At 37.9% G+C, this 27,115-nt stretch overlaps 1 protein-coding gene across 17 annotated transcripts in view; it reads right to left on the bottom strand.

Moving 5' to 3' along the window:
• RALYL (RALY RNA binding protein like) overlaps positions 1-27,115 on the bottom strand; it is a 737,413-nt gene that overhangs the window by 122,272 nt on the left and 588,026 nt on the right. For 9 of the 17 annotated variants that reach the window (XM_012470997.3, XM_012470998.3, XM_064384322.1 and 6 more), the window contains one exon: positions 1,292-1,324. The exons of the other annotated variants lie outside the window; for them this stretch is intronic. In XM_012470997.3, coding sequence (XP_012326420.1) covers positions 1,292-1,324 — 33 coding nt within the window. The remainder of the gene's footprint in view (positions 1-1,291; positions 1,325-27,115) is intronic. 17 annotated transcript variants of the gene reach the window in all.

Below are 27,115 nucleotides of genomic sequence, written 5' to 3'. Positions count from 1 at the left end.
AGTTGAAAAGAACTGGGAACCATACTGTTCAATGAGTGATAGAAATATTCATAGGCCATGTACAACGTAATAAAAGAAAATTGATCTGTTCACTTAAAAAATTTAACCCTATTCCTTTTTTCTGGTCATTAAGCATCAGTATTGTGGCTGCCTATATTTGAGGGCTTTTGGTCCCTCATCAAATAGAGCACAATTTCTCTAGGCAAGGCATGGCATCTTCCACTACTTTTTGATACAATATCATCTATAATATTGAAAGTGCAAAAGTCCATTCATAATATACTTTAATATATTAGTTAAAGGAGTATTTGATAGATCAGATAAAAACAACATTGCTTATTCTTAGTTTGAGATGCCTAAAAATAAAACATGTACACTCATGTCAACAATATTATTATTTGAGACAAAGTCTTGCTCTGTTGTCCAGGCAAAAGAGCACCATCTGTTGCACCATCTTGGCTCACTGCAACTTCACCCTCCCAGGTTCAAGCAGTTCTCTTGCCTCAGCCTCTCGAGCAGCTCGGATTACAGGCATGTACCACTATGCCTGGCTATTTTTTATATTATTAGTAGAGACTGGGTTTCACCATGTTGGCCAGGCTGGTCTTGAATTCCTGACCTCAGGTGATTCGCCCATCTCAGCTTACCAAAGTACTAGGATTACAGGCATGAGCCACTGCGCCTGGCCAACAAGATATTAATCTTAAGATATGTATTGTGACTAAGAAGGGTACCATCAAAGTAGGCAAGCATTCATCTTATCTAAATTTGCCTCAGGGTTCCTCAGCTTTGGGTGCAGAGAAGCAGTCAATGTGAGTGAACTGGAGAAATTAAAGCGAAATGAGAGCTAAGGAGAAAAGATAGATATTGACTGTGAAGACAGATTTAGGGAAGTGGGTGAAGAAACGGTGAATAGAGTAGATTGAAAAGAAATGGAGTACAGCAATCGGTAGACAGGCTCGGAATGGCGAAGCTATGGCTCAGAGGAATTTTTAAGACCAATCTGAGTATATTTTTACATGAAGAGAATATGGATAATCACTGTGTACCTTGTTCAGCCTTTATGGAAGATACAGGATTTCATATACATTCATTAGCTACATTTCTGGGGTCACAATACAACCTAGGGAACATTTTAGTGAAGTCTCCATAAGACATAGATAGCAATGTTGCATGTAATGATGTGTCATGATTTTGAATCTGAGGTTAAATGACTGAAAATACTATCTCAGAAGTTCTTATTAATTTGAATTAAATAACTAATACTTAAAATATTTAAATATATACTCACCCAACAGACAGGAAAGGTTCCTTTGATTCAAGTCTATGAAAAAATATGAAAATTTTCTTTTAATATAACAATTTGCTGTATATTAAAAATTGCTTTTACATAAACCTGACAGAATTATTATACTTGTTTGGATGAAAATACATAGTTTAGCACCAGTAAAAAGCTATGAATAATATATTAAGACCTAATCTGGACTAAGTCCATTTGCAGCTGGATTAATGCAGAAGCTAAATAAAATGAGAGAGTCTTGAAATGAGGACATAGCATTTAAGTGCTAGGTTAAGATGATTATATTATTAGTCTAATTCTGATCTGCACTCTCTGTATCTACTCATTTTCTTTATTCCTGGTAATTTTTAGAAGTTTTTATACATCTATTTGTGGTTGTTGTATTAGTGAAATAATTTGTAATGTTCTTGTTACATGTTGGCTGAATAACTGATTTATTCAGAACACTGAAGCAGCATAACATATATAGTTATTTATTGGCCTTAACACCCCTTGGGGTGGGGATAGTGTCAGGTCACAGATTTGGGTCATTCTGCTTCCTTTATGTCTTCCAAAAACTGGGTATTTTCTGTACATCAGTATCTCAAACGGAAAGTCTAATCCTGAGGGTTGTAGTTCACTTGAGAAAGCCACTTTAAAACATACTCTGTGCCTTCTTTTTCTCAGTATAAAATGGGCTAGGCTTACTTCCAGCTACTTTGCTGATTTCATAAATTACCTTTCCATTTTTTATAAAATGTAAGTGAATCAGGAAAGAATCCACTTGTAAATAGTTCCTAGTTAATAATTAAGGAAATCTGTCGGTAAGTGTATTTTGGTCACACTAGTTTCATTATAGTTCTCTTAAGATACAATTAAGGATTAAACGTAGGCAAATTGAAGATACTTTTAACTAAATTCTGGTGTTTAAAATTTTTTAAAAGCATAATTGAAATGACTATCTTAGAATTAGGCTAAAAATTTGTTTTTATAAATATGAGTCTAAACAGTAAAGACAATAATTACTATTTCGTCTCTATTTAATTCTGTGTATGTAAAAAAATTGCTTATGAGAAATATACCTTGGTGCATTTATAGGCGGAGCGGACATGCATCTCCACCACATATCATGCTGCTTTGAGTGAATAATAATAATAGAAGGAAAGGGGCTTTTTTTAGGGAGCGAATGCCTCAGCAATCCCTTTGGACAGCTCTAGGTAGGGTAGAAGCAGATAAAACCAATAGTTGGTGCTAAGAGTTTAGAGAGGCTTATTTATGTCACCTTTTCTTTTCTGAATTCTGGTATTATTCACATCTCTAACTGTAGGTACATTAATTGACCTGTTGTGTTTGTTTTTCTCATACATTTGTGATCTACATAAGCAAACAGAACTAGGGAGGGAAAAGCTGAAGATAAGTAATGAAAAATGTTTGGATATATTTGCTTTATAAGACATGACCAGTGCCAAGTGATCAAAAGGAAATTACTTTGAAGAAATGAGGGGGATTCTATATAATATGATGCAGGAGATTGTTCACATATTAGACCATCGGAACCATAATGGTACTACTTTATTTTCCATCTGATAATACTTGTAATAAAAAGAGCATGTGGGCATTAATAGGATCCCTTCTCTCTGTATTTGCCAATAATTTCAGCTTAACATTTATCAGATGTTAGTGTATGTGTGTGATTTGCTGGTATGAAGTGCTACCCTCCAGCCTCCTATGTTCCCCATTTTCTGCACACTACATTATCCTCCTCATCTCTCACTGCTGTGTAAATAATATAATGGGACTATTTTAAAACATTTTATATCTTTCTCTTCTCTCTTTTTCAGCCTCCATGTCTCATTAGAAAGTCCCATCAATTTTTCCTTTGGGACTCCCATGTGCCCCGCTCTGCATTCAATTCCCAGGCTGCTTTTCACTAGTTACCCCAGCTTAGCTAATGTCTCCAAAATTCTTTGTTCAAATTCACTTCAACTTTACACACTGCTGTCACACTAAGCTTCCATCAATGCTGCCACTCATCCCTTTGGGCAAATACTGCATTGCACCACTTTAGAGTGGCATGAGCAACTTGAATAAAAGCAAAGCCCATCACTTTTGATTTTCCGTCCGCAGTTATCAAAATGCTTAGTTCAGAATGTATTTGAAGTAGTAGTTATTGATTTCTTTCTCTCTCTCTTTTTTTAAGGTTTCAGACAAGCAGCTGTTGGATTAGAGCATACAGGGACACATGTTGTCCTACTGCCCTCTGTGGTTAATATGATTAGTCTGACTTGTTAGTTATTAATAGTCGTCCCCTTCTCCTACCACTTCAAGCCCACTTCAACCAGCTCCTTCCAAATGCTCAAGAGAAGACTTCAGAAGAAAATTCAAAGTTTTCAAAATAATGTTGGATGGAAAGTTCTGACTGATGTTCTATAAACCAGGAGTTTACAAACTCTGGGCAAATCCTGCTCACCCTCTAATTGTGTATAGCCCCAAGCTAAGAATGGTTTTTACATTTTAAAGAAGCTGGAAAATATCAAAAGAAGAGTAATATTTGTTACACATGAAAATTACATGAAATTCAAACTTCAGTGTCCATAAATAAACCTTACTGAAACAGAGCCCTGTGACTTCATTTACATATTGTTTAAGGCTGCTTTTGTGCTATAGCAACAAGTTGAGCAGTTGTGCCAGAAACTGCATGTCTAAAATCCTAAAATATTTACTACATGGCCTTTACAGAAAAAGTATGCCAATATGTGAGATACAGTTATTTTGTTGGAAGGAATTGGAAACAACCTTCTAAAATAGGCTTTCTTTACTTTTAATACATATCAAGATTTTTTTCCCAGATTTAGAAATTCAGAATAACTTGAATTTTTTTCTCTACGTCACCATTTCAACCACTGATCCTACTGACATATTCACCTAAAATATTGCTTTTATATCACCACCTTTCTTGATGATCTTATTAACCATAAGATGGTACCTAAACTTTTAAGCTCTTCACAAACATGCCCAAACCAGTTTTCCATGTTATTCGTTACTGCTTCTCTAACTAACACTTCATTCCAGAAAAACTAAATATTGTCCAGACACATCTGATTTGGCTTTGCTTTGGTACACTTAGCATTCATTATATTTCTACACCAGAATGCTGTTTTCCCCCATGCATGATCTATTTGTCATATAAATTTATCTCAATGTAACTCCCTTCTTAATGTCGATCTTGATACCTTCATTTTACAGAGACAAGCCCATCTCTGAGGTACTACTTATCATCATCACGATGACATATTCTCTGAACAATATTATTCAATTAACTGGTACTGTTTACAATAGCAAAGACCTGGAACCAACCCAAATGCCCATCAATGATAGACTGGACAAAGAAAATGTGGCACATATCCACCATGGAATACTATGCAGCCATAAAAAACGATGAGTTCCTGTCCTTTGTAGGGACATGGATGCATCTGGAAACCATCATTCTCAGCAAAGTGACACGAGAACAGAAAACCAACCACCACATATTCTCACTCATAGGCAGGTGTTGAACAATGAGAACACATGGGCACAGGGAGGGGAACATCACCCACTGGGGTCTGTTGAGGGGTGGGGGAGTAGGGAAGGGACAGCTAGGGGCAGGGGAGGTTGGGGAGGGATAACACTGGGAGAAATGGCTGATGTAGGTGACGGGGGGATGAAGACAGCAAACCACCATGGCATGTGTGTACCTATGCAACATTCCTGCAAGATCTACACATGTACCCCAGAACTTTATGATAAAAAAATAATTTTTATATTCATTCTCTAGTGAATATTTTGTATATATTGGTTTAAGAAAATATATCAAAATTAATTAAACAAAACTGAACTTAGAGTCTCATAAGACTGGTAAGAATATTAAACCTGTACTCTGCTTAGACAAGAGACTTCCAACAGTTCTGTGTTAAGCCTCCTGATGGGTCTAGAGGGGAGAGTGTTGCTGATGATTCATAAACTGAACTGAAAGAAAAGATTATTGGTCATTGGTTCCTCCAAGCCATGGATGATACTTGGTACCACCCTAAGGTACCAGGACTCCCAAGTGTCTTCTGTGGTGAAACAGAGCAGGAAATCTTGGTGACGTGCCACCATCAGGCCATCCTACCCTGTGTCTCATCCTCAAAATGATGACACACTACAAAGCAGAGAGACAACTGGCTTGTGTTGAATGATGATCTGCTTTGAAACCAACTGCTCAGTTGTGGTTCGTTACATTGAGGCAGCTTCCCTAGACTTGGAATGATTCAGGGACTCTGAATAACCTCATTTATCTCAATTATATAGCAAACATCATACCCAACTCAATAAGTTTGAGGAAAGATTATGAGATTTTGTATTCAAAACATCTAGCACAGTTCTTGGCAGAGTGGATCCTGATGCTCATGACTATACCAAAGACAGGTTGTTACTCTGAAGTCTGAAACTGCTTGGAATGTATGAATAGATCATTTTAGTAGTGTTGGCCCTGTAAGATGGAAAAAAAAGTAAAGGAAGAAAACTCCTGGGAGAAATATTCCTTTGTAGAAAATTATTTATCAATTTAATCAATAGAAACAGATGATTATATTGTGATATGCCTACAGAGAACTTTCTAAGATTTTTTTTACAAGGTAATTGTTTCATGAAGAAAGGCATTGATTTTATCTTTCCTTAGATTTTATGTGATATAGGTAGTGAATTTAATAATACTTCATTCAAGACCCACTAGAATTAGGAGTAGAATATGATAAACAAATGACAGCCTTCAGAAAAAAGTAAGACATAGTGGAGAAATAAAATACAACAAAGAATGAAGGTCAATATTTGGAGCTAAATGAATTATAATACTTAGTATTTAATAAAAACTAAATTTAAGGCCAGGTGTTATTCAACATTCTTTATAAACACTAATTTATTTAAATATCATGATACAATCTGAGGTAGTTCTTATTTTATAGATGAGGAAACTGAGACCACAGGATATTAAATACCTTGTTCAAAGTCACACAGCTCATAAGTGGTTGAGCTAGGATTTGAATTCAGACATTTTAACTCCGAAGTTCACGTGCCATCTCTCTATTTTGTTTGTTTTGTTTTGTTTATATGTGCTTCAAGGTATGGTCACATTGTCTCTCTTCATACTTCTATGCTCTACTGAGAAATCTTATCTGGTTTCAAACGTTGGAAATTCCAAAACTTACATCTCTAGCATCATTCTATTTACAATAGTTGGCTATAGCTGCCCATGAAATATCTCTAATTGTAGATGCCTCTAGACTAATATATCTCAAACTAAACTTACTGTCTTCCTCCCTTATTCTGCTCTTCCTTGTTTTTCCCTAACTTGGAAAACTCAAGCACTTAGGTGACCAAACAAGAAAGACTGGAGTTATTCTCATGAACTCCTTTCCAACTACCTTTCTAGTTATAAGGGTTTTCTGTTGCCAAAAGTTCTCTTGATTCTGTACTTGCTTCTCAGTTCTTATTTTCACAGTTCAAGTGAACATCAACTTTTATATGATCCATTAATTTCTTCAATGACATCCCTTCTTCATTATTTCTTTGGTATTGCCATATCTACTAGCAAAATTAAATTTCTAAAATAGGAACATAATCATGTAATTCTCCTCTCATTACAAATCTCTGCCTGTTTCCAGGAAGTATTTTCTTACAAGGCACGATGGGTTTGTTAGTGGTACTTCATAACTATTTCCATAGCACGCTGTTAAACTTGACTATGGTGAATTAAAAGTTTCCAGTGTAATTGCCAAGCTCCCCCTAAGACTGCACACTTCTTGGAGGTACAAACTAACTGTAGTTCAAGTACCTAGAATCATGCCTACTTCATTGGAGGCTGTCAGTCATGATTTTGTTGGATGAACCTTCCTTAACTTGTTCCCCCTCTTCGAGTCCCATGTTTTGCCTAAAGAATACGATCCAATATAACTTTATTATGACTTTATTACTCTATTTATAGTCTTAATTTAACTGAAAGTTCATTCACAATCTGGTTCCAGTGTACTTTCCCAACCTTTGTCTTCTAGCACTTCAGCCTACAGATCCCATGCTCCAGTCAGGCTGAGCAAATTGCTCACTGTGTGGGTAACATCTTGCTTTTTCCCCTGTGTATTGGCATTTTGCTTTCACACATGCTGCTTTTTCTCTTGTGCTTTGGCATATGCGTGTTTTGCAGAAATAATTTCAAAGTTTTTGAAAGACTAGTGGTTTGTTATGAATCCAAAGCATCTTATATCCACCTATTATATTTACAGAGTTAAACTGAATTTAAAACTTCCAAGCAGTGATACTATTTACCATGATCTGATTTATTCTTTTCAGCTAGGACAACCCAAGCCCTGACCTACATTTAAGATGAATGTGCCAAAGGACTTAAGTGTACAGGTTCTAGAATCAGATTGCCTGATTCCAATCATGACTCTACCACCTCTGGCTGTGTGGCCTTGGAAAAGTAAGGGACTTCTCTTTGTGTCTCAGTTATTTCATTTGCAAAATGGAAATAACAGTAGACCTATCTCAAAGAACTATTGTGAGAAATAAATACATTACATGCATTAGAAAACTAAATAATAGTGGACAAATGCTTAATAAGTATTAACTATCATTGTTATTACTATTTTTTTTTTAATCTCTGGGTTCTCTGATCCTTGTTTCTGCATTCATGACCAGTTAATAGAAATAGAGAGTTCAGGTTGGGGAATAGGTTGGTGTAGTGGTTATATATCAATTAACCATGTTGGGATATGTTGGAATGACATACAGTAGCCAGCAGATGGAAATGTGGGCCCGACATTCAGGTGAGACATTGGGCTGGAAATAGATTCAGGGGTCCTGTTATCAATGAAGAATTAGTATATTAAATCACAAAAGAGCCTAAGTGTGCTCAGAGAGAGTGAAGAATGAAAAGAAAAGGGTGGAGGAAAGAATATCTGGGATCACTAACAAGGCATTAGGTGTGTAGAAGCAAAGTTCAGAAGGGGGCAGGAGAACTGTTCTGGCAGTTGCATTAACCTGTACCTGGCATGGTACCCGACCCATAGCAGATGTTGACTGACTGAGAAAACCTGTGCTTAGATCTATGTCACTGGCTTTCAATCTGTTCTGTAGGATGAAAGTAAATACAGAAGAGACGATTCTCTGTGAAAGTAGCTCTTGTATGCTTTACTCAAGCAAGCAAAGAGTAGGAATTGAGAAGTGTTAACAGTCTCCACTACAGATGAAAGTTGATCTACAGGCCAAAGCTAGTATCCAAATCTAGTGATGTTGGAAATCTCCTTTATCTACCCTGTATGAATTAATTAATCTCTTAATAGGGAATAGGGGACTTCTTTTTTTTGGTACAAATTATTTTATTCTACAGCACATGGAAAGGAAGGGGGTGGGAAGGACTTCTTTATTTTAACTGCACACTTTTTCTTTCCTCCAAAAGAATTTTATGCATTTCAGAAAGTGTTTTAAAGATGAACACGGGTGCAAATATTTTATGTAGAAAAAAACAGTGTGGCTGGCTTCTATCTGTCCCCACCACACTTCCACAAACAATGAGGGAGTCTAACAATTATCACAAGAGCCAGAGCTCACGATGTGCCAGGGACTCTGCCAAGCCCTCTCATGGATGGAATTTTGATGACAGCATATGAGAAAACTAAAGTTCAGAAAAAAGCAGTAATTTGTTCAATGCCACACGATGCTGTTATTTGAGTGTCCCCTCCAAAACTCATGTTGAAGTTTAATTGCTATTGTGATGGTAGTAAAAAGTGAGGCCATTAAGAGATGATTAGGCCATGAGGACTTTACTCTGCTGAATGAATAAATGTCATTAATGCTGATGTGGATTTGATTTGCTTTTTCTCTGTTTTGTGCATGCATTTCTTCACCATGTGATGCTTTCTATCATGTTATGATGCAGTAAGAAATCCCTCACTAGACACTGCCTCTTGATTTTGGACTTCCCAGTCTCCAGAACTGTGAGCCAAATAAACTTACATTTTTTAATAAATCATCCAGCCTGTGGTATTCTGTGATAGCAGCAGGAAATAAACTAAGACACACAGCAAAGTGGAGTCTGAATTTAGTCACAGGCCTAACTCCAAAGTCTATACTCAGCCATTGCTCTGTACTCTTAGAAAGAACAGAGAACACAATAAATGCTACACTGGCCAGATGTTTAGTCTATCTGGCCCCACACTGGGCATGATGATGGCCCAGGCCATTGTGAGTTATCCCTTAGCTAACTGATTGCTTGTTATTTATGGAATAATATAGCATATTTTACAAACAACTTAATATACTTCTTAAGGATTATAGAAATCTTATTTTGATATTTAAAATTTAGTCTATATGTCTTATCCTTAACTATTTGTAATCTAAATACATCCATATGACATTTTTATCATTCCAAGACATTCTGATTTAATAAAGACTGAATGAAGAAAATGTGACACATATATACCGTGGAATACTATGCAGCCATAAAAAAAGGATGAGTTCATGTCCTTTGCAGGGACAAGGATAAAGCTGGAAACCATTATACTCAGCAAACTGTCACAAAACAAAAAACCAAACACCACATGTTCTCACTCATAAGTAGGTATTGAACAATGAGAATACATGGACACAGGGAGGGGAACATCACACACCAGGGCCTGTCGGGGGTCGGGGCTAGGGGAGGAATAGGAGGGGGTGGGGGGATAGGGGAGGGATAGCATTAGGAGAAACACCTAATGTAGATGACGGGTTGACGGATATAGCAAACCACTATGGCACATGTATACCTATGTACCAAACTTACACATTCTGCACATGTACCCTAGAACTTAAAGCATAATTTAAGAAATTAAAAAAAAAAGCTTTTTGTCAAAATAAATCATTAAATAGGAGCAAAAGATGATGACTGATCAAAGATGAGCACTTGTAAGTGATTCTTAGGTATCTTCGTACAGAATATTTTGCATATTAAAATATAACATAATTCTATCAGTATTCTTAAAAATTCATTTTATTTCCTAAAGATTTAATAAAAGTCTTCTTTGTGCAATAGGAACAGGATATTCATGGATAACTGTAGGTGAATTCTCTGAGATCCACTGAAGATCAGAATCTGTCTGTGGTACTTATTCTCTTAGTTATTCTCGTTCCCTAGCCTTAAAACAAAACAAAACAATTCCAGGCTTCTGTGGGGGCTGGCCAGGGCCAAGATGCCTAGGAGACACATTCTTAGGGTCTTGTTGTGGAGAGCAAAAGATTTATTAGGAAGAGACTTCCTTGGAGCATAGCATGGGAAGAAGCACTGGTTGGGTTGTACAGGCACTGACCTCCTCGCCTTCATCTGCACAAAGAGGTCTGAGCACACCATTGGTCAGCTTCTTTGGTTGAATGAAAGTCCAAGATATTAGCTGGGTATGGTGGCTCACTCCTGTAATCCCAACACTTTGGGAGGCCGAGGAGGGTGGATCACGAGGTGAGGAGGGTGGATTACGAGGTCAGGAGATCGAGACCACTCTGGCCAACATGGTGAAATCCCATCTCTACTAAAAATACAAAAATTAACTGGGTGTAGTGGTGCACACCTGTAGTCCCAGCTACTCAGGAGGCTGAGGCAGGAAAATAGCTTGAACCGGGTGGCAGAGGCTGCAGTGAGCCGAGATCATGCCACCAGACTCCATCCTGGTGACAGAGCAAGACTCCGTCTCAAAAAAAAAAAAAAAAAAAAAAAAAGTCCAAGATAGTGTTGGATACTAACAGAAAGCACGTACTCACAGTGGACTCTCGTGCCAACCATATCCCTTCTCCAGCTGTGGCTACCTACAAGGGTGTAGTGTTGCGATGAATACACAAGAATTATCTCAAATGCAGCCATTTGTGGTGTCCTATCAGCATTGAAAAATTGGTGTCCAAGTGGGGCTTTGGGTGATACTGTGATGGAATAGTCTCAGATGGCTGAAAGTGGGAATAATCATTCCTTTACAAGCTTGTGAGCTCTAAAGTTGAGAGGTCTAATCAGTTTTAATTCTAATTTCAACTCTGAATGATGGTGGCTGCTGGGAACATTATATTGACACGAATTCTAAAGCCTACTTAGGCATCAGGGTTTAAGGGGCTGTAATTAACCTATGTCTGGCACAGCAATAAGAAAAAGGAAAAACATCATGTCCATATATGTATTTACCAACTTGTGCTAATGGAAGGTACAGAAATTCGCTCAAGGATACAAAAGTAATGAACAGGTATAAAATCCACAGTAGAACTTAGATTTCCAGCCACATAGTCCATAAGCCAATGTGTACAAATAATAATGTATATTTAATGCCTTGTGTGACAGCCAAGGTTTAGAATTTGATGCACTATTTGAAGCATTTTCACATATTTAATCCTCATAACTTTCCTGTGAAGTTGATATCATTATGATTTCTATTTTATATACGACAAAACGGAGGTAGAAAGGAATCAAAAAACTTTCCCAGGCTCTTAAAGCTACAAAGTCATAGAGCAGGGTAATAACTCAGGCAGTTTGATTAAGATATTGAGTCTTAATAGTTTAGTAAAATTTGTACTATTTCCTTATATGTTATTTGTTGATCATTAGATGAACATCATATTTACCTACAAGGTTGAGGAGAGAGCCAGGCTCCTTCATTCCTGTGGAATTTTCCTATATAGAACCAATTTCTCTGGAACTAAATGCAGCTTTCCACTCTATTTCCTGTGATCCTTTTTCAAAGGCTTTCATGCTCAACTGAAATCTCTGCTTAGGGTTATCATCAAGCCCCTTGGTAAGTTTCATTTGCAGTTACCACCATCTGGGCTGCTATCTTCAGGGACAGGTTAATGGATGACTGTGGTATCAACCAAGAATCTCTGTGGCAGTTCTGACATTGAGACTCATGACTTTTGCCACATTGGAAATTGAAGCTGCAGGGCCCATCTCCCTCAGACAGGCTGTAATCTTCTTTCATAATTCTACTGGGAGGAATGAACTATAGCAAGAGGAATGAACTATAGCAAGAGGAATGGAGGTGAAGGATAAAGAACCTTCTGGCAATAAAGATTAACCACTGGCAGATTCTCCTGGGAGAACTGAAATGCTCCAACAGCTTTGGGGGTAGCAGTGGGGATGGTGCTGGTAGATATTTGGCCAGGTCAAAGTATGGGGTCTCATCTTTTCTCCAGTATGATTCCAGGATTAACCTTACTGCCCCTCACATTGGAAGGGAGTGCACACCACTCTGCAGATATTTCTATTAAATTAAGAAAAATGATTTTCTGAAAAGAAATACTTTCAAACTTAATTATTTTCATGCAGCAAGATTTGCTCATCTCAGTTCCAGACTTGTAAAGGGAAGTAAATTTAAGAAAAACTAGCAAGCGGCTGCTCAGCTGTCTCTTTCAATTGTCTTAGTTGCTTGCTAATGGCTGTGAAATCCTACAGAGAAACTGTGCCTTCTGTCAAGAGTGCAGCCTGGAGAAGGAGGTAATCAGTCAGAGTTATCCAGTTTCATATGTTCATCCTGAGTACTGCCCTTTGCAGAATGCTGATGCCATTTATCTTTTTCTTTACTTTCAGATGAAGATATAAGAGTCAATACTGTGCAATCTTTTGATTGCCAGTCATAATAAGTTGTGTGGAGTGTAAATGGTGCTAAATGACATAATCTATGTGTTTTCAAGGTCCTGGCCTTGTAGGTTGGGAGGAGCAGTTGACATGTGTCCTTCTGCATCTCTCCCTGCTGCCCATTCATTCCATACTCTTCACTGTGCCCCACACTCTCATACCCTTCAGGTCCCAGCTTCAACCTCACTGTCTCTGATCCTTTCTCTTAATAGAACATTTGAAATTCATTCAGACCAAGTTGTAGCTAATGTCTGCTATAGGCTTGGTGAACAACAACTCATTTTTGCATATGTTTTGCTTAGCTGTGTTTCTTCCTTCTTCCCAGTAACATACCAGTTTTTCTGGTTAATTTCTTGTCTGAGTTTTTGTCTCAGTAACCTCAGCTTCCCCACCCTCCCTTGACCCTTGTTCTCTGAAGGAATTAAATCCTGGCACTTAATTTTAGAATGTAATTATTTTAACTGCTACATGTTGACAAAATTGTGTGATACCAATCACCCACCTGGATTATTCAATATTATCTACTCCTGTATTGTGTTGGAAGCTCCAAGTGACTAGCAAGGCTGCATTTTGGCTTCACGTTAAGAGTCCCTCCCACTCTGCAGCTGTAGCTGGGATGCTCTCCAAGATAATCGTGCAGGACCAAGCCATAGCCCCAAACCGGATGGATTCAAAGTCTTGTTTGTTTTTGTCAATGTCTTGAATAGTCTCCACAATGCTAAGTTCAATGGTGAATTATTAGTTAACATGAACTTTGAAGAGCAGTAATCCAACTGATTATTTATTATTGAAACATTTTCTTCCTTGAGTTTCATACGACTCAGTCTAACTACCTCACTAGTTGTTTCTTCCCAGTCACCTTTGCTGGTTCTTGTCTTCAAGTTTGAGAGTGTTCTACAGCTCAGTCCTTGGAATTCGTCTCTTTTCTATCTTTCCTTATCCCCCTTCTGTTGTCACCTAGTCTTGGGGCTTGGAATACCATCTATATACTGATGACTCCCAAATATGCAAATCCAGTCCAGATCTGTCCCCTGAACTCCAGATTAGACATTCAATTGCCTGTGTGACATCTTTACTCACCACCTACACTGGCCTGTTCTAACTTCTGTGAGTTTTCCCCATTCCACTTAACTGCAACTTCATATGTCCAGCTGCCTGGTCTAAAAACCTTGGAGACATCTCTGGTAGACAGTCCGGCTATCATCAGTTTCTTCCTCCCACCCATCAAGAGGTGAAGTCTATGTCCTTGTGACTTGCTCTTATAAAAAGAATGTGACGTGGCAGATGGGACATTCTGGAACTTGCAATCCAGGTTTGAAGAGGACAAGCAGCTTCTTCCTCCCTCTTGAAGTCAGTCACCAGGTACAAACTCTAACTGCTTTGAGACCATCATAACGTGATAAACCTAAACTGACCACAGGGAGACACCACGTGGAGAAAGAGGCTCAGCCACCACAGCTGTTCCTGCCAAACTCAGCTTCCAAATTTACCTGCTGTTGATATGGACAGGAGACAGGGAAATACTGGGTAGAAGAGGGTGGTTCCCCAGCAAAGGCCCCACCCTTAAGCCTGGAAACATGTGGCCCTAAATGAGAAAAGACATTTCTGTTTTTGCACCCAAAAGTTGCCTTATGGCCTGCCATGCCTCCTTATCCTGTACCCATATAAAATCCAAACTACCAGCTCCAGGAGGAGATGAGAGGACAAGCAGAAGAGCAGAAGAATGACAGAATGGTGTGGCAGAGAGAAGAGAAGGGGCGTCCGTATACCAAGAGGAGTTTGGCTGGAGACAGTTGGAGAGGAGATTGGCCACTGGATGGCCAATTCCAGGGGAAGATCATCTTTCTACTCCATCCCCCTTCCATGTCCCCATCCATCCTGTGGAGAGCCACTTCCATGCCTCAATAAAACCCCACATTCATCCTTCAAGTCTGTGTGTGACCTGATTCTTCCTGGTTGCCGGACAAGGACCCGGGTACCTTAAGCTGTCTGCAGATGGCGAGGCTAAGGGAGTGCACTGTAACACATGCCCACTTGGGCTTCCGGAGTCTCAGGCTCCCTTCCCTGGATGCTGGCATGGGGCTGGAGCCCAGGGGTGCTTGCTTTGGCTTCTGCACCTGCCTGTTTGCATGCTCCCCCTCCCTTAAGGTGTTTCAGCACACAGGCACGTGGCTGAACAGACAAAAGGAGACACACCCTGTCACACGTCCTGCAAGGGGGACCAGGGAACTCTCCTGTTTTGCTTTGTAAGTCCCAAAGCAATCTGGGACACATAGAGCAGAACTATTTGACTGAACTCAGTCTAGATCACTGAATACGACAAAAAAGTTTTTTTTTTTTTAAAGCTAGTAAATCTTGCTACCCAGCAGCAGATAATGTGTTTATCCTCAACTCTTATTCTTTTTCTCACAGTCCACTTCCAATCTGTTAATAATCTTGTTGGCAATACCTTTAAATTCAATCAGTAACACAACTGTTTTTAGATGACATCTCAGTTGCTACCACTTCACCGCATCGCCATCTCCTGCCTGGTTTCCCACATTCTACCCTCACTCTCCACAATCTATTGTCAACATACAGCGAATGTGACTTTTCAGAATTTAAGCTCTGTCACGGTACTCTTCTGCTTAAAAACTTCCAAAGGCTCTTCATTTTACTCAGAGTAAAACACAAAGTACTTCAAAGGCCTGTGAGGCTTTACATCATTTGGTGCCTCCATTTACATTTCTGCTATTATCCTCTCATTTCCTCTTGGCCCCAAGATTTGCTTGAGTTTGCTCTAGAAACATTGACCTCCTTGCTTTTTAAAACACATGGGTTCGCATCTGCTTTAGGGCCTTTGCTAGCAAGTCCCTCTACCTAGAATGCTTTCTTCAGGCATCCCTGCCTGCTTATCACTTCCTTCACGGCTGCTCAAATGTCACGTTCTCAGCTGGGCCTTCATTGATCACCCTATAAAAAATCGCAGTGCTTGTTATCTTCCTACTTCCAAACGCTTCTAGCTTAATTTTTTTTCCCCTAACATCTACTACCTTCTAATTTATAATTAGTTTGCTTTTGTTTATCTTTAGTTACCTCAAACTTGAAGGCAAGGTGAGAGATTTTTGTCTACTTTGTGATAAATTTAGCCTAAAGCTGCCTCCTTATATATTTTAAGTTCAGCATAAATGTTTCTCAGTACATAGTGAACTATAACCTACATGAAATTGTAAACAGACCATAGCTTACTCTTGTGTCAATCACCAAGTTCTGGCCAATCAAAGGTGGTCACCTGTTAAAACTGTATTCAAACAAGGCAAACAAGGAGCTATAACCAATCCCGCTGCTTCTGGACCTCGCTTTCATTTTCTGTACACAGCTTTCTCTTTTCTGTACATGTATCTTCTTCCATGATGTAACTCTGCTGGAATCTCTGAATGTACCCTGGCTTGGGATGCTGCCCAATTTGCAAATTGTTCTTGGCTCAATTAAATTCTTTTAAATGTAATTCAGCTAAAGATTTTCTTGTAACATTAACTGGGATATCCTCAGTACCCAGAAAAATATCCAGTGGGTGGTTAATAATTAATTGACGAATAAATGACTACATCCACAAATTTATGTTTCCTTCTCTGCTAGATCCATTAAGAATCTTTGATATAGGTTGAATTTGGTCAGTCTCTGAGAGCAACTTTGTTAACAGAAACTAAGAGATAAGTCATCTCTCCAGGCTTGAGATCCTGTGATCCACTCCAAATGCTGGGATCAGAAATTCTTCTTCAAGTCTCCATTGTTCCTACAATTACCTTCAGGGCTGACACTACGTGAGGTATTTATTTTGGGTTTCACCTCTCTTGCCACCAATTTGGTTTGTCTCTAAAATTTGTCTGTCTTGGCTCTTAAGTTATAATGGCTGGCACCCTAGGATCCCTCATGGAGACCAGCTGACTAGGTTGCCCTGCTTTTTTCAATTAGCATTCCAGGACTGGAGCCTTGTCTGGACTTTGTTGTATGACCAAGAAACTTGCAACACATTGACTGGCTCCCTAGATGGCAACTCTCTCCAGTGAGCCTGTTAACTGCCTGTCCACAATGTGTTCACCTACACATAAGGCTAGTGTTTCTTGCTTTTATTTCATCAGCATTACATTTAAAAACATAATAACTGCTTTTTCAGTTAAAATGGATACCTGATATTACTTATTTCTTTCATATTTTTATTTTTTTAATGCCAAATATTGTAACTTTTCTATACTCAATTTAGTTTGTATTTCTTTTTTTCCTTTTTTTGAGACAGTCTCACTCTGTGACTCTGGATGGAGTGATTACAGCTCATGCAGCTTCAAACTGCAAGTAGGCTTAAGTTATCCTTCCACTTTAGCCTTCAGAGTAACTGCGACCACACATGTATTTGACCATACCCAGCTAATTTTTGTACTTTTTGTAAAGATTGTGTTTCACCATGTTATCCAGGCTGGTCTCAAACTCCTGGTCTCAAGCGATCTTCCTGCCTTGGCCTTTCAAAGTACTGGGATTATAGGTGTGAACCAGCATACCCCGGCCATATTTTTAATTAGGTCATGTAATGTGTTTTTTTTTTAAATCCTCTAAACATGAGATTTGCTATACTGAGTTGGAATAATAAAGAGTAAGAAAAAAAATGATAAAAAGATAATCTTCAACAAATCATAAAATTACATTACAATTCTATTTAAATTCTTCCTGAATTCTCACAGTATCATAAATGTCTTTGCCATTGATGTTGTAACATAGTTTTAGTAAGACAAGATTTAAAATACCTTTAACAATTGCTAAATAATTCAACTCAAAATGCTTTTTCACTCTTGATTATATTTCGTGGGTCATCTTCTATTTCCTTTTCAAACTCAGCTGTTGGTTGGTGTGTCACATTCTTAAAAAGTACATTCTGATACATTTACTGAACTTCGACTCATTACCATTTGTTGCTCTGCATCGACAGATTCTCTGAGTTAGGAATCCATCATCTATGTCTTTTTTTTCTATCATGTCCTATTCTCTGCATACTAAGGCTACAACCTGGGTCTTTATTCTGTTGCTCTTTGTAGCTCACACACACACTTTGTAGCAGCAAAGCAGCTGAATTACAGCTTTAAATAGGAGGGGCAGTTACTGTCAGGCAGGCACCATTGTCTTCCTACCCGCTCACTAATCTGTAGTCAGAAGAACTGCCATTAGCACACATTTCTGATAGCTTATTCCACTGCACCACTTAAGGGCTCAGATATTTTGACTTTTTTGTTTTTGAAGACTAGATGACTTCAGCTGCTCCTCTGGGCCCCATATCCCGCTCCTTGCCCTTTGCTCTGCACACTGGATTCTGCCTGCTGTCCTGGCCTGGACTGACTGACAGGCCACTTCCTGCAGTTAGCTCTAGTAGGAACTATGTCTCCATACAGGGCCACTGGACTGGGCTGAACTGTGAGACTAATGTTAATGAAGTTGCCCTTTTAGCAAATTAACTTTTCTAATAACCATGGCGGCTAAAGGAGTCTAGTTCTAAAGATTAAGTGCTGTATGTGTTTAACAGGCTTTGCTCAGCATCAGACTGCCCCTGAGAAAAACCCTCACTGTTGCCTGCATGTGTCCTTTTGTAAAGTGTTTGTCATTTTTCACTGAAAATATCTAATTTTAAAATGTCTTTTTTTGGTTATAAAATTCTCTTTAAAGAAAATTTGTATTATGTATTAAAGTTATAAGAAAAACATTACCTGCATATGGCTAGACAGTTTTCCCAACACCATTTATTAAATAGGAAATCCTTTCTTCATTAATTGTTTTTGTCAGGTTTGTCAAATATCAGATGGTTACAGATGTGTGGCATTATTTCTGAGGCCTCTGTTCTGTTCCATTGGTCTATATATCTGTTTTGGAACCAGTACCATGCTGTTTTGGACTCCTTCCTTACACCCGATGCAAAAATTAACTCAAGATGGATTAAAGACAAACGTAACACCTAAAACCATAAAAACTCTAGAAGAAAACCTAGGCTATTAATACTATTCAGGACAGAAGCATAGGCAAAGACTTCATGACTAAAACACCAAAAGCAATGGCAACAAAAGCCAAAATAGACAAATGGGATCTAATTAACCTAAAGAGCTTCTGCACAGCAAAAGAAACCATCATCAGCGTGAACAGGCCACCTACGGAATGGGAGAAAATTTCTTCAATCTATCCATTTAACAAAGGGCCAATATCCAGAATCTACAAAGAACTTAAACAAATTTACAAGAAGAAAACAAACAACTTCATTCAAAAGTGGGCAAAGGATGTGAACAGATACTTCTCAAAAGAAGACATTTATGGGGCCAAGAAACATATGAAGAAAAGCTCATCATCACTGGTCTTTAGAGAAATGCAAATCAAAACCACAATAAAATACCATCTCACGCCAGTTAGAATGGTGATCATTAAAAAGTCGGGAAACAACAGATGCTGGAGAGGATGTGGAGAAATAGAAACACTTTTACTCTGTTGGTGGGAGTGTACATTAGTTCAATCATTGTGGAAGACAGCGTGGAGATTCCTTAAGGATCTAGAACCAGAAATACTATTTGACTCAGCAATCCCATTGCTGGGTATATACCCAAAGATTTAGAAATCATTCTACTATAACGACACATGCACACATATGTTTATTGCAGCACTGCTTACAATAGCAAAGACTTGGAACCAACCCAAATGCCCATCAATGATAGACTGGATAAAGAAAATGTGGCACATATACACCATGTAATCCTAAGCAGCCATAAAAAAGGATGGGTTCATGTCCTTTACAGGGACATGGATGAAGATGGAAACCATCATTCTCAGCAAACTGACACAGGAACAGAAAACTGCACACCACTTATTCTCACTCATAAATGGGAGTTGAACAATGAGAACACATGGATACAGGGAGGGAAACATCACACACCGGGGCCTGTTGGTGGGTGGGGGACTAGGAGAGGGACAGCATTAGGAAAAATACCTAATGTAGATGATGGGTTGATGGGTACAGCAAACCACCATGGCACATGTATACCTATGCAACAAACCTGCTCGTTCTACACATGTATCCCAGAACTTAAAGCATAATTTAAAAAGGTAAAAAAAAAAATCTATCCCTATTCCCAAGCATACAAAAAAAAGTACAGTTAATATTTTGCTCTATTTTTTTCTCTGCATGTTTTATCTGTTAAATAGTTTTGGTCATGATGTTTATATAATTTTTTAAACATCAAAAGCAATTGCAACAAAAGCAGAAATTGACAAATGGGATCTAATTAAACTAAAGATTTTCTGCACATCAAAAGAAACTATTATCAGAGTGAACAGTCAACCTACAGAATGGAAGAAAATTTTTACAGTCTACTCATCTGACAAAGGGCTAATATCTAAAGTCTAGAAAGAACTTAAACAAATTTACAAGAAAAAAACATTAAAAAGTGGGCAAAGGACATGAACAGACACTTCTCAAAAAAAGACATTTATGTGACCAACAAACACATGAAAAAATGTTCATCATAACCAGTCATTAGAGAAATGCAATTCAAAACTACAGTGAGGTATCAACTCACGCCAGTCAGAATGGTGATTATTAAAAAGTCAAGAAACAACAGATGCTACTGAGGCTGTGGAGAAATAGGAACTCTTTTACACTGTTGGTGGGAATGTAAATTAGTTCAACTATTGTGAAAGACAGTGTGGTGATTCCTCAAAGATCTGAAACCAGGAATACTATTTGACCCAGCAATCCCATTACTGGGTATATACCCAAAGGAATATAAATCATTCTATTATAAAGATACATGCACACATATGTTCATTGCAGCAAGGAATTCCACTATTCACAATAGCAAAGACATGGAATCAAACCAAATGCCCATTAATGAGAGATGAGATAAAGAAAATGTGACATATATATACACACACACCATGGAATACTATGCTGCCATAAAAAATGAGATCATGTTCTTTGCAGGAACATGGATGGAGCTAGAAGTCATTATCCTCAGCAAACTAACACAGGAACAGAAAACCAAACACCACATATTCTTACTTATAAGTGAGAGCTGAACAATGAGAACACATGGACACAGGGAGGGAGCAAAACACACTGGGGCCTGTGGGCAGGGGCTGGGGAGAGGGAGAGCATCAGGAAAGATAGGTAATGCATGCTGGGCTTAATACCTAGGTAATGGGTTGACAGGTGTGGCAAACAGCCACAGCGCACCTTTACCTATGTAACAAACCTCTAAGTCCTGCACATTTATCCCAGAACTTAAAATAAAATAACATACATTGTTTTTTTCTCTAATCAAATGCCAATTTTTTATGTTATTATTAACACTTTGTGAACATTTAATCTAATAGGTGCATCTTACTCATTACTGCTTAATGTTTTGGTTGGATCAGATTACTCACTATTATAAATAAATTACTCACTATTATAAATAAAACTGCAAAGAACATCTTGGAATAATTTAATTTTTAAAATGGTTTTAAAATATTTAAAATTAACTCCTTAGATATACTTCAAATGATAAAATTAGTCAAAAGACATGAATATTTTAAGACACTGCATAAAATTTGAGGGAAAAAAGGTATAAACTTGATAATAAAGCATCTCTATCTGACTTTAGCCTCTGGATTGGGCAGTAAACAGCAGAATCCCAGAATGTCAGAAATGGAAATAAAGTAAGAAGTAGTTTAATTTAACTCCTTCATTTTACAATGACAAAATGGGGACTTAAAAGAGGTTGATTTTTTTTTTTTTTTAATAATCCCTTAATTAGTTTGGGCAGGTAGTAGCAGATACACAACTTAGTTGCCCATTTCCTGACTTCCAATCCAGTGTTTCTAATGAATGCTGAAATCTTCAGGACTGAGTGGGAAGAGGAGATATGTCAAACAAATATTAAAACACAAACTTTCATCATCATGCAATATACCCAGGTAACAGACCTGCTCATATACCCCCTGCATCTGAAACAAAACACGAAATTGTGAAAAACAAAAGGCACCCCCCAAACCCCAGATAAACTATGTGACATCTCAGTTTCGGCTGCAATGTAATATGCTTAATTCAAACAAGACCCTTGTCCTTGGATTCTTTCATACAGTAAACATAAGCAAAATAGATGTCAACTCTTAGAGTTTGAAGAAAATCCCCCAAGTATTGCGATATTTAGAAATACCAATAAAAATAAATGATCAATCATGTTGTAATTCCAATAGAAATTTAGAAAGTTTAACAATTTCTGAAAGAATGAATTTTTGTGTGAAGCATTCATCATGTATAGCCAACTGATTATCTAGTGAGACTGTGGTGTTGCCTTTTTGCCATCTGTCTAAACATTGAAAAAGGAGGCATATCTAGCTTCACTCCTAGTACCTATAACTCCATCAGAAGAATTACTCTCACAAAGACACCATATAGTTCATATAAGTTTTCTAAGGAAATTGTAGGTTGTTTTCTAATTAATATAATTAAAACCAACCAATGCTAAAAAAAACCCTGTAAGCCACTTTTCTATGCAGAACTTGCTCATAATTGACATTAAAATATTCTATAATCTAAAATCTTCTAGCTTATAATTTGTAATAAGTATTTTCAAACTTTAATGAACTAGGGAAAATATATTTTCATAAAGATAATGGAATTTGCCAATTTTGTAAAATGATTTTATGTATTTTAAAATAATCATCTACATTGTAAGAGTGAGACAAGATGACAGAGGAAAAAGGGCTGTTTGGATTACCATTAATACAGTCACATCCATCTACACTGCTAATATTCATTTCTTCTTTTCTCCTGTCCTCATTTTATATGGGCTCAAACATTCTTCTACACACTGTCAAATTGTTTATTACCATTTTATTCCAGTTGTTAGAAGATACACAGTCTGTTCCTAAAGCATCATCGAATGTGTGAAGATTGTATGATAGAAGAAGCCCTGATGTGGGGCTGCAGGGGCTATAGAGGAGCAACCAGGAGGTGGAGCACAGAGTTCTAACTGCTAGGGAACGGGTGAACAAAGAGAAAAGTATCCATCAATCTTCACTAGTCAGTCCTTAAATGGCACTCTCAATTGTACTGTTGTTAAAAAAAAATGAGACAAAACTCTAAAAACCTAAAATTAGAAAATAAATATAGAATGATTTTAGAGTTGGAGGCAGGAAACCTGAACCCCAGCCCTAGCTTTCAGACTTCCTGGCTGGTTGCTCACTTTTTCTGAACCTTGATTTTTCTTCAGTGTACTTCCAAAAACAAGTACAAATTAAAAACAGTTGGCTTAGTTCTCCCTATTGAAAATATGGAAAGAGATTTCCCTCCCTTCCATTTGATTCGGGCATTTATTTTACACAACTGTTAACTGCAATTACTTTATCTTCTTTTTGAAATACATATAAATCCACTTGAAGGCTAGATTGGCATTTTGTCAGCTTTATGACCCAGGAATGTCTTTCTCAAGGACCTAGGGAGGCAGAGTGGGGGCAGAAGACTTACTCCAAATTTCAGAATTACCTCCTGTCATGAGAATATGAAACGTTTGTTTTTCTTTTGCACAAAGTCAATTAGCTAACATAAACAAATGGTCACCCCAATTACCAGGAAAAGTTAGAATGAACGATCTATGACAAATGGTGCTGTCAATCCTCTTGAGGACTAGATACTGATTATATTGAAAATATGTATGTAATAGGTTGCCTGTGTTTAGCTGTATAAAAAGGTAAGATTTCTTTCTGTCTTCAGTCTCTTAGTAGGTTGCCTGTGATATGCACCACATTTTGACTTAATGTTTATTCAACAGTACAAGCTTGCTTTCTCTATTAGCTTTGTGGAAAGGATTCCGAGTTGGCAAAATATTTTATTTGAATCATATTTCCCCAACCATATGATGAGAGAGTAACACCGTAACCCTTAAAAATTTTTAGTCTGTAATTTGATTCATTTAGAGATAAATCTTCAGACATTTTTTAATTTCTTTCATGCTACCCTCCGTATAGTAATACAGAAGGAAAAATATATCCTGGAATCTTGAATAAATGGATAGATTGAGAAGGTGGAGGTGATATGGTAAGCAAAAAGGGAATGAGATAACACTTCAAAATTAAAACAAACAACGGACTTACAAATTTATCTTAGGTTGGATGCTCAAGACCCTACATTCTCTACCAAGGACTGTCCTAAAACAAGAAACAGGTCACTGGATACAAAGACAATGAACACCACCAACAAAATCGTGAAAACAAATGAAATCAACAGACAATGAAGATACTCCAACTTACAAGCAAGCAAGGCATTGCCCTTTGGAAGATAAAACCCACAAGGCATCTTCATTCCAGGCAGGGAGCACTTGTGCAATGACCCGGCAATATGAGATGCACACATTCCTGCTAAGCTTCAGTAGGGACTAGCACTGTTGTTGGTGCTCTAACCTCAATACCTCACAGTGAGATGCCAGGAGAATACAGCATAAAAGGCCATAATAATGTGAGTCCTGCTGATGAAGAGATCTTAGCTTCAGCATAGAACCATGTTTTCATATATAAAAGAAAGCAACAATTTCAAGACAGGCTACAGTTTCCAAGGTGTAGTAAAATCAACAGTAAGAAAGAATCTGTTGCCTGTCTTCATTGGCACCTGCCAACTGTAAGAATAATGTGAAATTTCAGCCTTTTTTATCCCATGCTTGGTTTACTATTCCTTTTCCACTTCTCACATCAAAGAAAGAGGAGTCTTAAGTAGCAGGTCAAGTGGTCATGTGTAAAAGGTTCTAGACATCCAAGCACGGTCTTTTTCTTCTAGTCTTTGAAGCTGAGTGGATAAGCCAACCAAGATGTCAGCCCCCTCTTGCTTTCTATCTCCTCCAAGTATGCAGCCATGTGGGTAATCTGAAGACCTGGTCTGTAGATCTAGCTATATGGAACTCTTAGAATTTTGTAGGATTATAAATTTGTCACAGTATAGTAAACTGCCTTGGGAGAAGCAGAAATGAAAGGAATCTTGTGTGATTTGTTCTACTAGAGTTTATCCTTGGCTTTTATTGAGAGACTTCATAAGAAAAATGGCATCAGCTTTAAAACGTGTGTGTGTATGTGTGTGTGTGTGTGTGCACGTGCACACACATGCACACACATATTGTATAAATGCTACTCAGGGTGGTACTTGCTATGCTGTTTAGATGACTTCATATGAAGGCCTATATAATAAGTTTATGTCAGAAAACAGAGTTAGAAAAAAAGTTTCTTCTCGCATATTCAAGTATTTTCTTTTATTACATGGTTACATAGATTATTTTGCTCCTGTTTTCATCCTGGCTGCTAGGAATCTCATAGTTAAGTTTTTTGCTCTCACGTAATACTTTGTGATTGCATAAGTTTTATTAGTATAATTAAATTTTGCTTGATTTGCTTGATCTTCCCTGTCAACCTCCCTCAATTCCCACCAAATTATTGACTCTTGCTACTTTTCTCTTTTTAAAATTGGTTGCATGGTTTTACTTCCTTTGATTTTTATCATAAATGGTTTCAAACCAAACAAATAGAAATGTAGTCTTTCAAATAACCTGAAGACTAGCAACATAAATCACAAAGGTCTTAGAGATGATTCTCGGCATTAAGTTCTCTCTCTACCTCTACCCTATTCTTTCTATATGCAAGAAGATATTAATGGATATTCATGCATTAAAAACATAACAGAAAACTGCAAATAGGCCATTCTTTTAGCGTAGCAGAGAGAATTGCCTGCAGCAGAACTATTTTAATGGGTACTATGTCAGCACTTTTTTGAACATTTTAAATAAAAATGTCTATAAGTTATATTTGCTTAGTGTTAAAATGTGAGGAACATACTATAAGTAAAATGATCTCTTAAAAATTTTCTTATTTTTAAAGACGTTATAGGAAACATTAACCTGTTTAGTTGACTGTGTGACATTAACAACATCATCAGAGCTAAAGATACATAAAACAACCTCTTAAAGCTGAATGCAGTGGCTCACACCTGTAATACCAAGACTTTGGAAGGCCAAGGCGGGCGGATGGCTTGAGTTTGGGAGTTTGAGACCAGCCTGGACAACATGACAAAATCCCGACTCTACTAAAAATGCAAAAAAGAATTAGCAGGTGTGGTGGTATGTGCCTGTAGTCCCAGAAACTCAGGAGACTGAGGTGGGAGGATCACTCAAACCACGGAGGTGGAGGTTGCAGTGAGCTGAGATCATGCCCACTGCTCTCCAGCCTGGCAATGAAGTAAGACCCTGTCTTAAAAAACAAACAAATAGGCCAGGCACGGTGGCTCATGCCTGTAATCCCAGCACTTTGGGAGGCCAAGGTGGGCAGATCACGAGATCAGGAGTTTGAGACCAGCCCGACCAACAACATGGTGAAACCCCATCTCTACTAAAAATACAAAATTTGGTCAGGCGTGGTGGCGCACACCTGTAATCCCAACTACTCGGGAGGGTGAGGGACAAGAAGTGCTTGAACTTGGGAGGCAGAAGTTCCAGTGAGCCGAGATTGTGCCACTGTACTGCAGTCAGAGCAGACTCTGCCTCAAAAAAAAAACCCTCCTAAAATACTTTATTATAGACATTTTCTTTGAATAATCATAATGATGAGGATAACTAAAATTTGTAGACTATCTCTAGTAGTTCCAGGCTCCTTAAATGCATCACCTTTTAGGAAACTTTTATATCTTCCTTTATGCGTCCAAAAAGCTGAGGAACAAAAGACAGAATTCAAAGCACTGATAATACTCAGGTTGTTTTAGGAGGTAGGTCTAACGCTTTTTCCACCAAGCAAACTGAACAAAAATACATACAACATCTGCACAATTTTAAACCATCAATAAAGTGAATGTTTGGCACCTTTTCTAGTACAACACCATTTCAACATTCATTTATGAAGATTTCTGAATTAGAGAACTCTCCCTCAATTATCCAGATGTATGGATAATCAGCTTTGAGTTTTAGAAGTAAACACTCTTTTTGGTATTTTCTCTTGTGGATCTTGGTAACCATACATCAGTAATTTGGTTGCATAGGAAAGATGGAATCTTGAGCAGAAAGAGACTGCAATTGCTGCATAGACCTAAGCAATAACATACTTTCAAAGTGAACCAGGGAGGCAGGTCAGCGTTTGGGGTTGTGTCAGTTTCAAAAGGACAGGATGAG

The sequence above is a fragment of the Aotus nancymaae genome, unplaced genomic scaffold (assembly GCF_030222135.1).
Source record: "Aotus nancymaae isolate 86718 unplaced genomic scaffold, 86718_ANA_hifiasm-v0.15.2.pri h1tg000036l, whole genome shotgun sequence".
Lineage (NCBI taxonomy): Eukaryota > Metazoa > Chordata > Mammalia > Primates > Aotidae > Aotus > Aotus nancymaae.
Note: the sequence above shows the minus strand (reverse complement) of the source record. Positions and strands in the feature narration are given on the sequence as shown.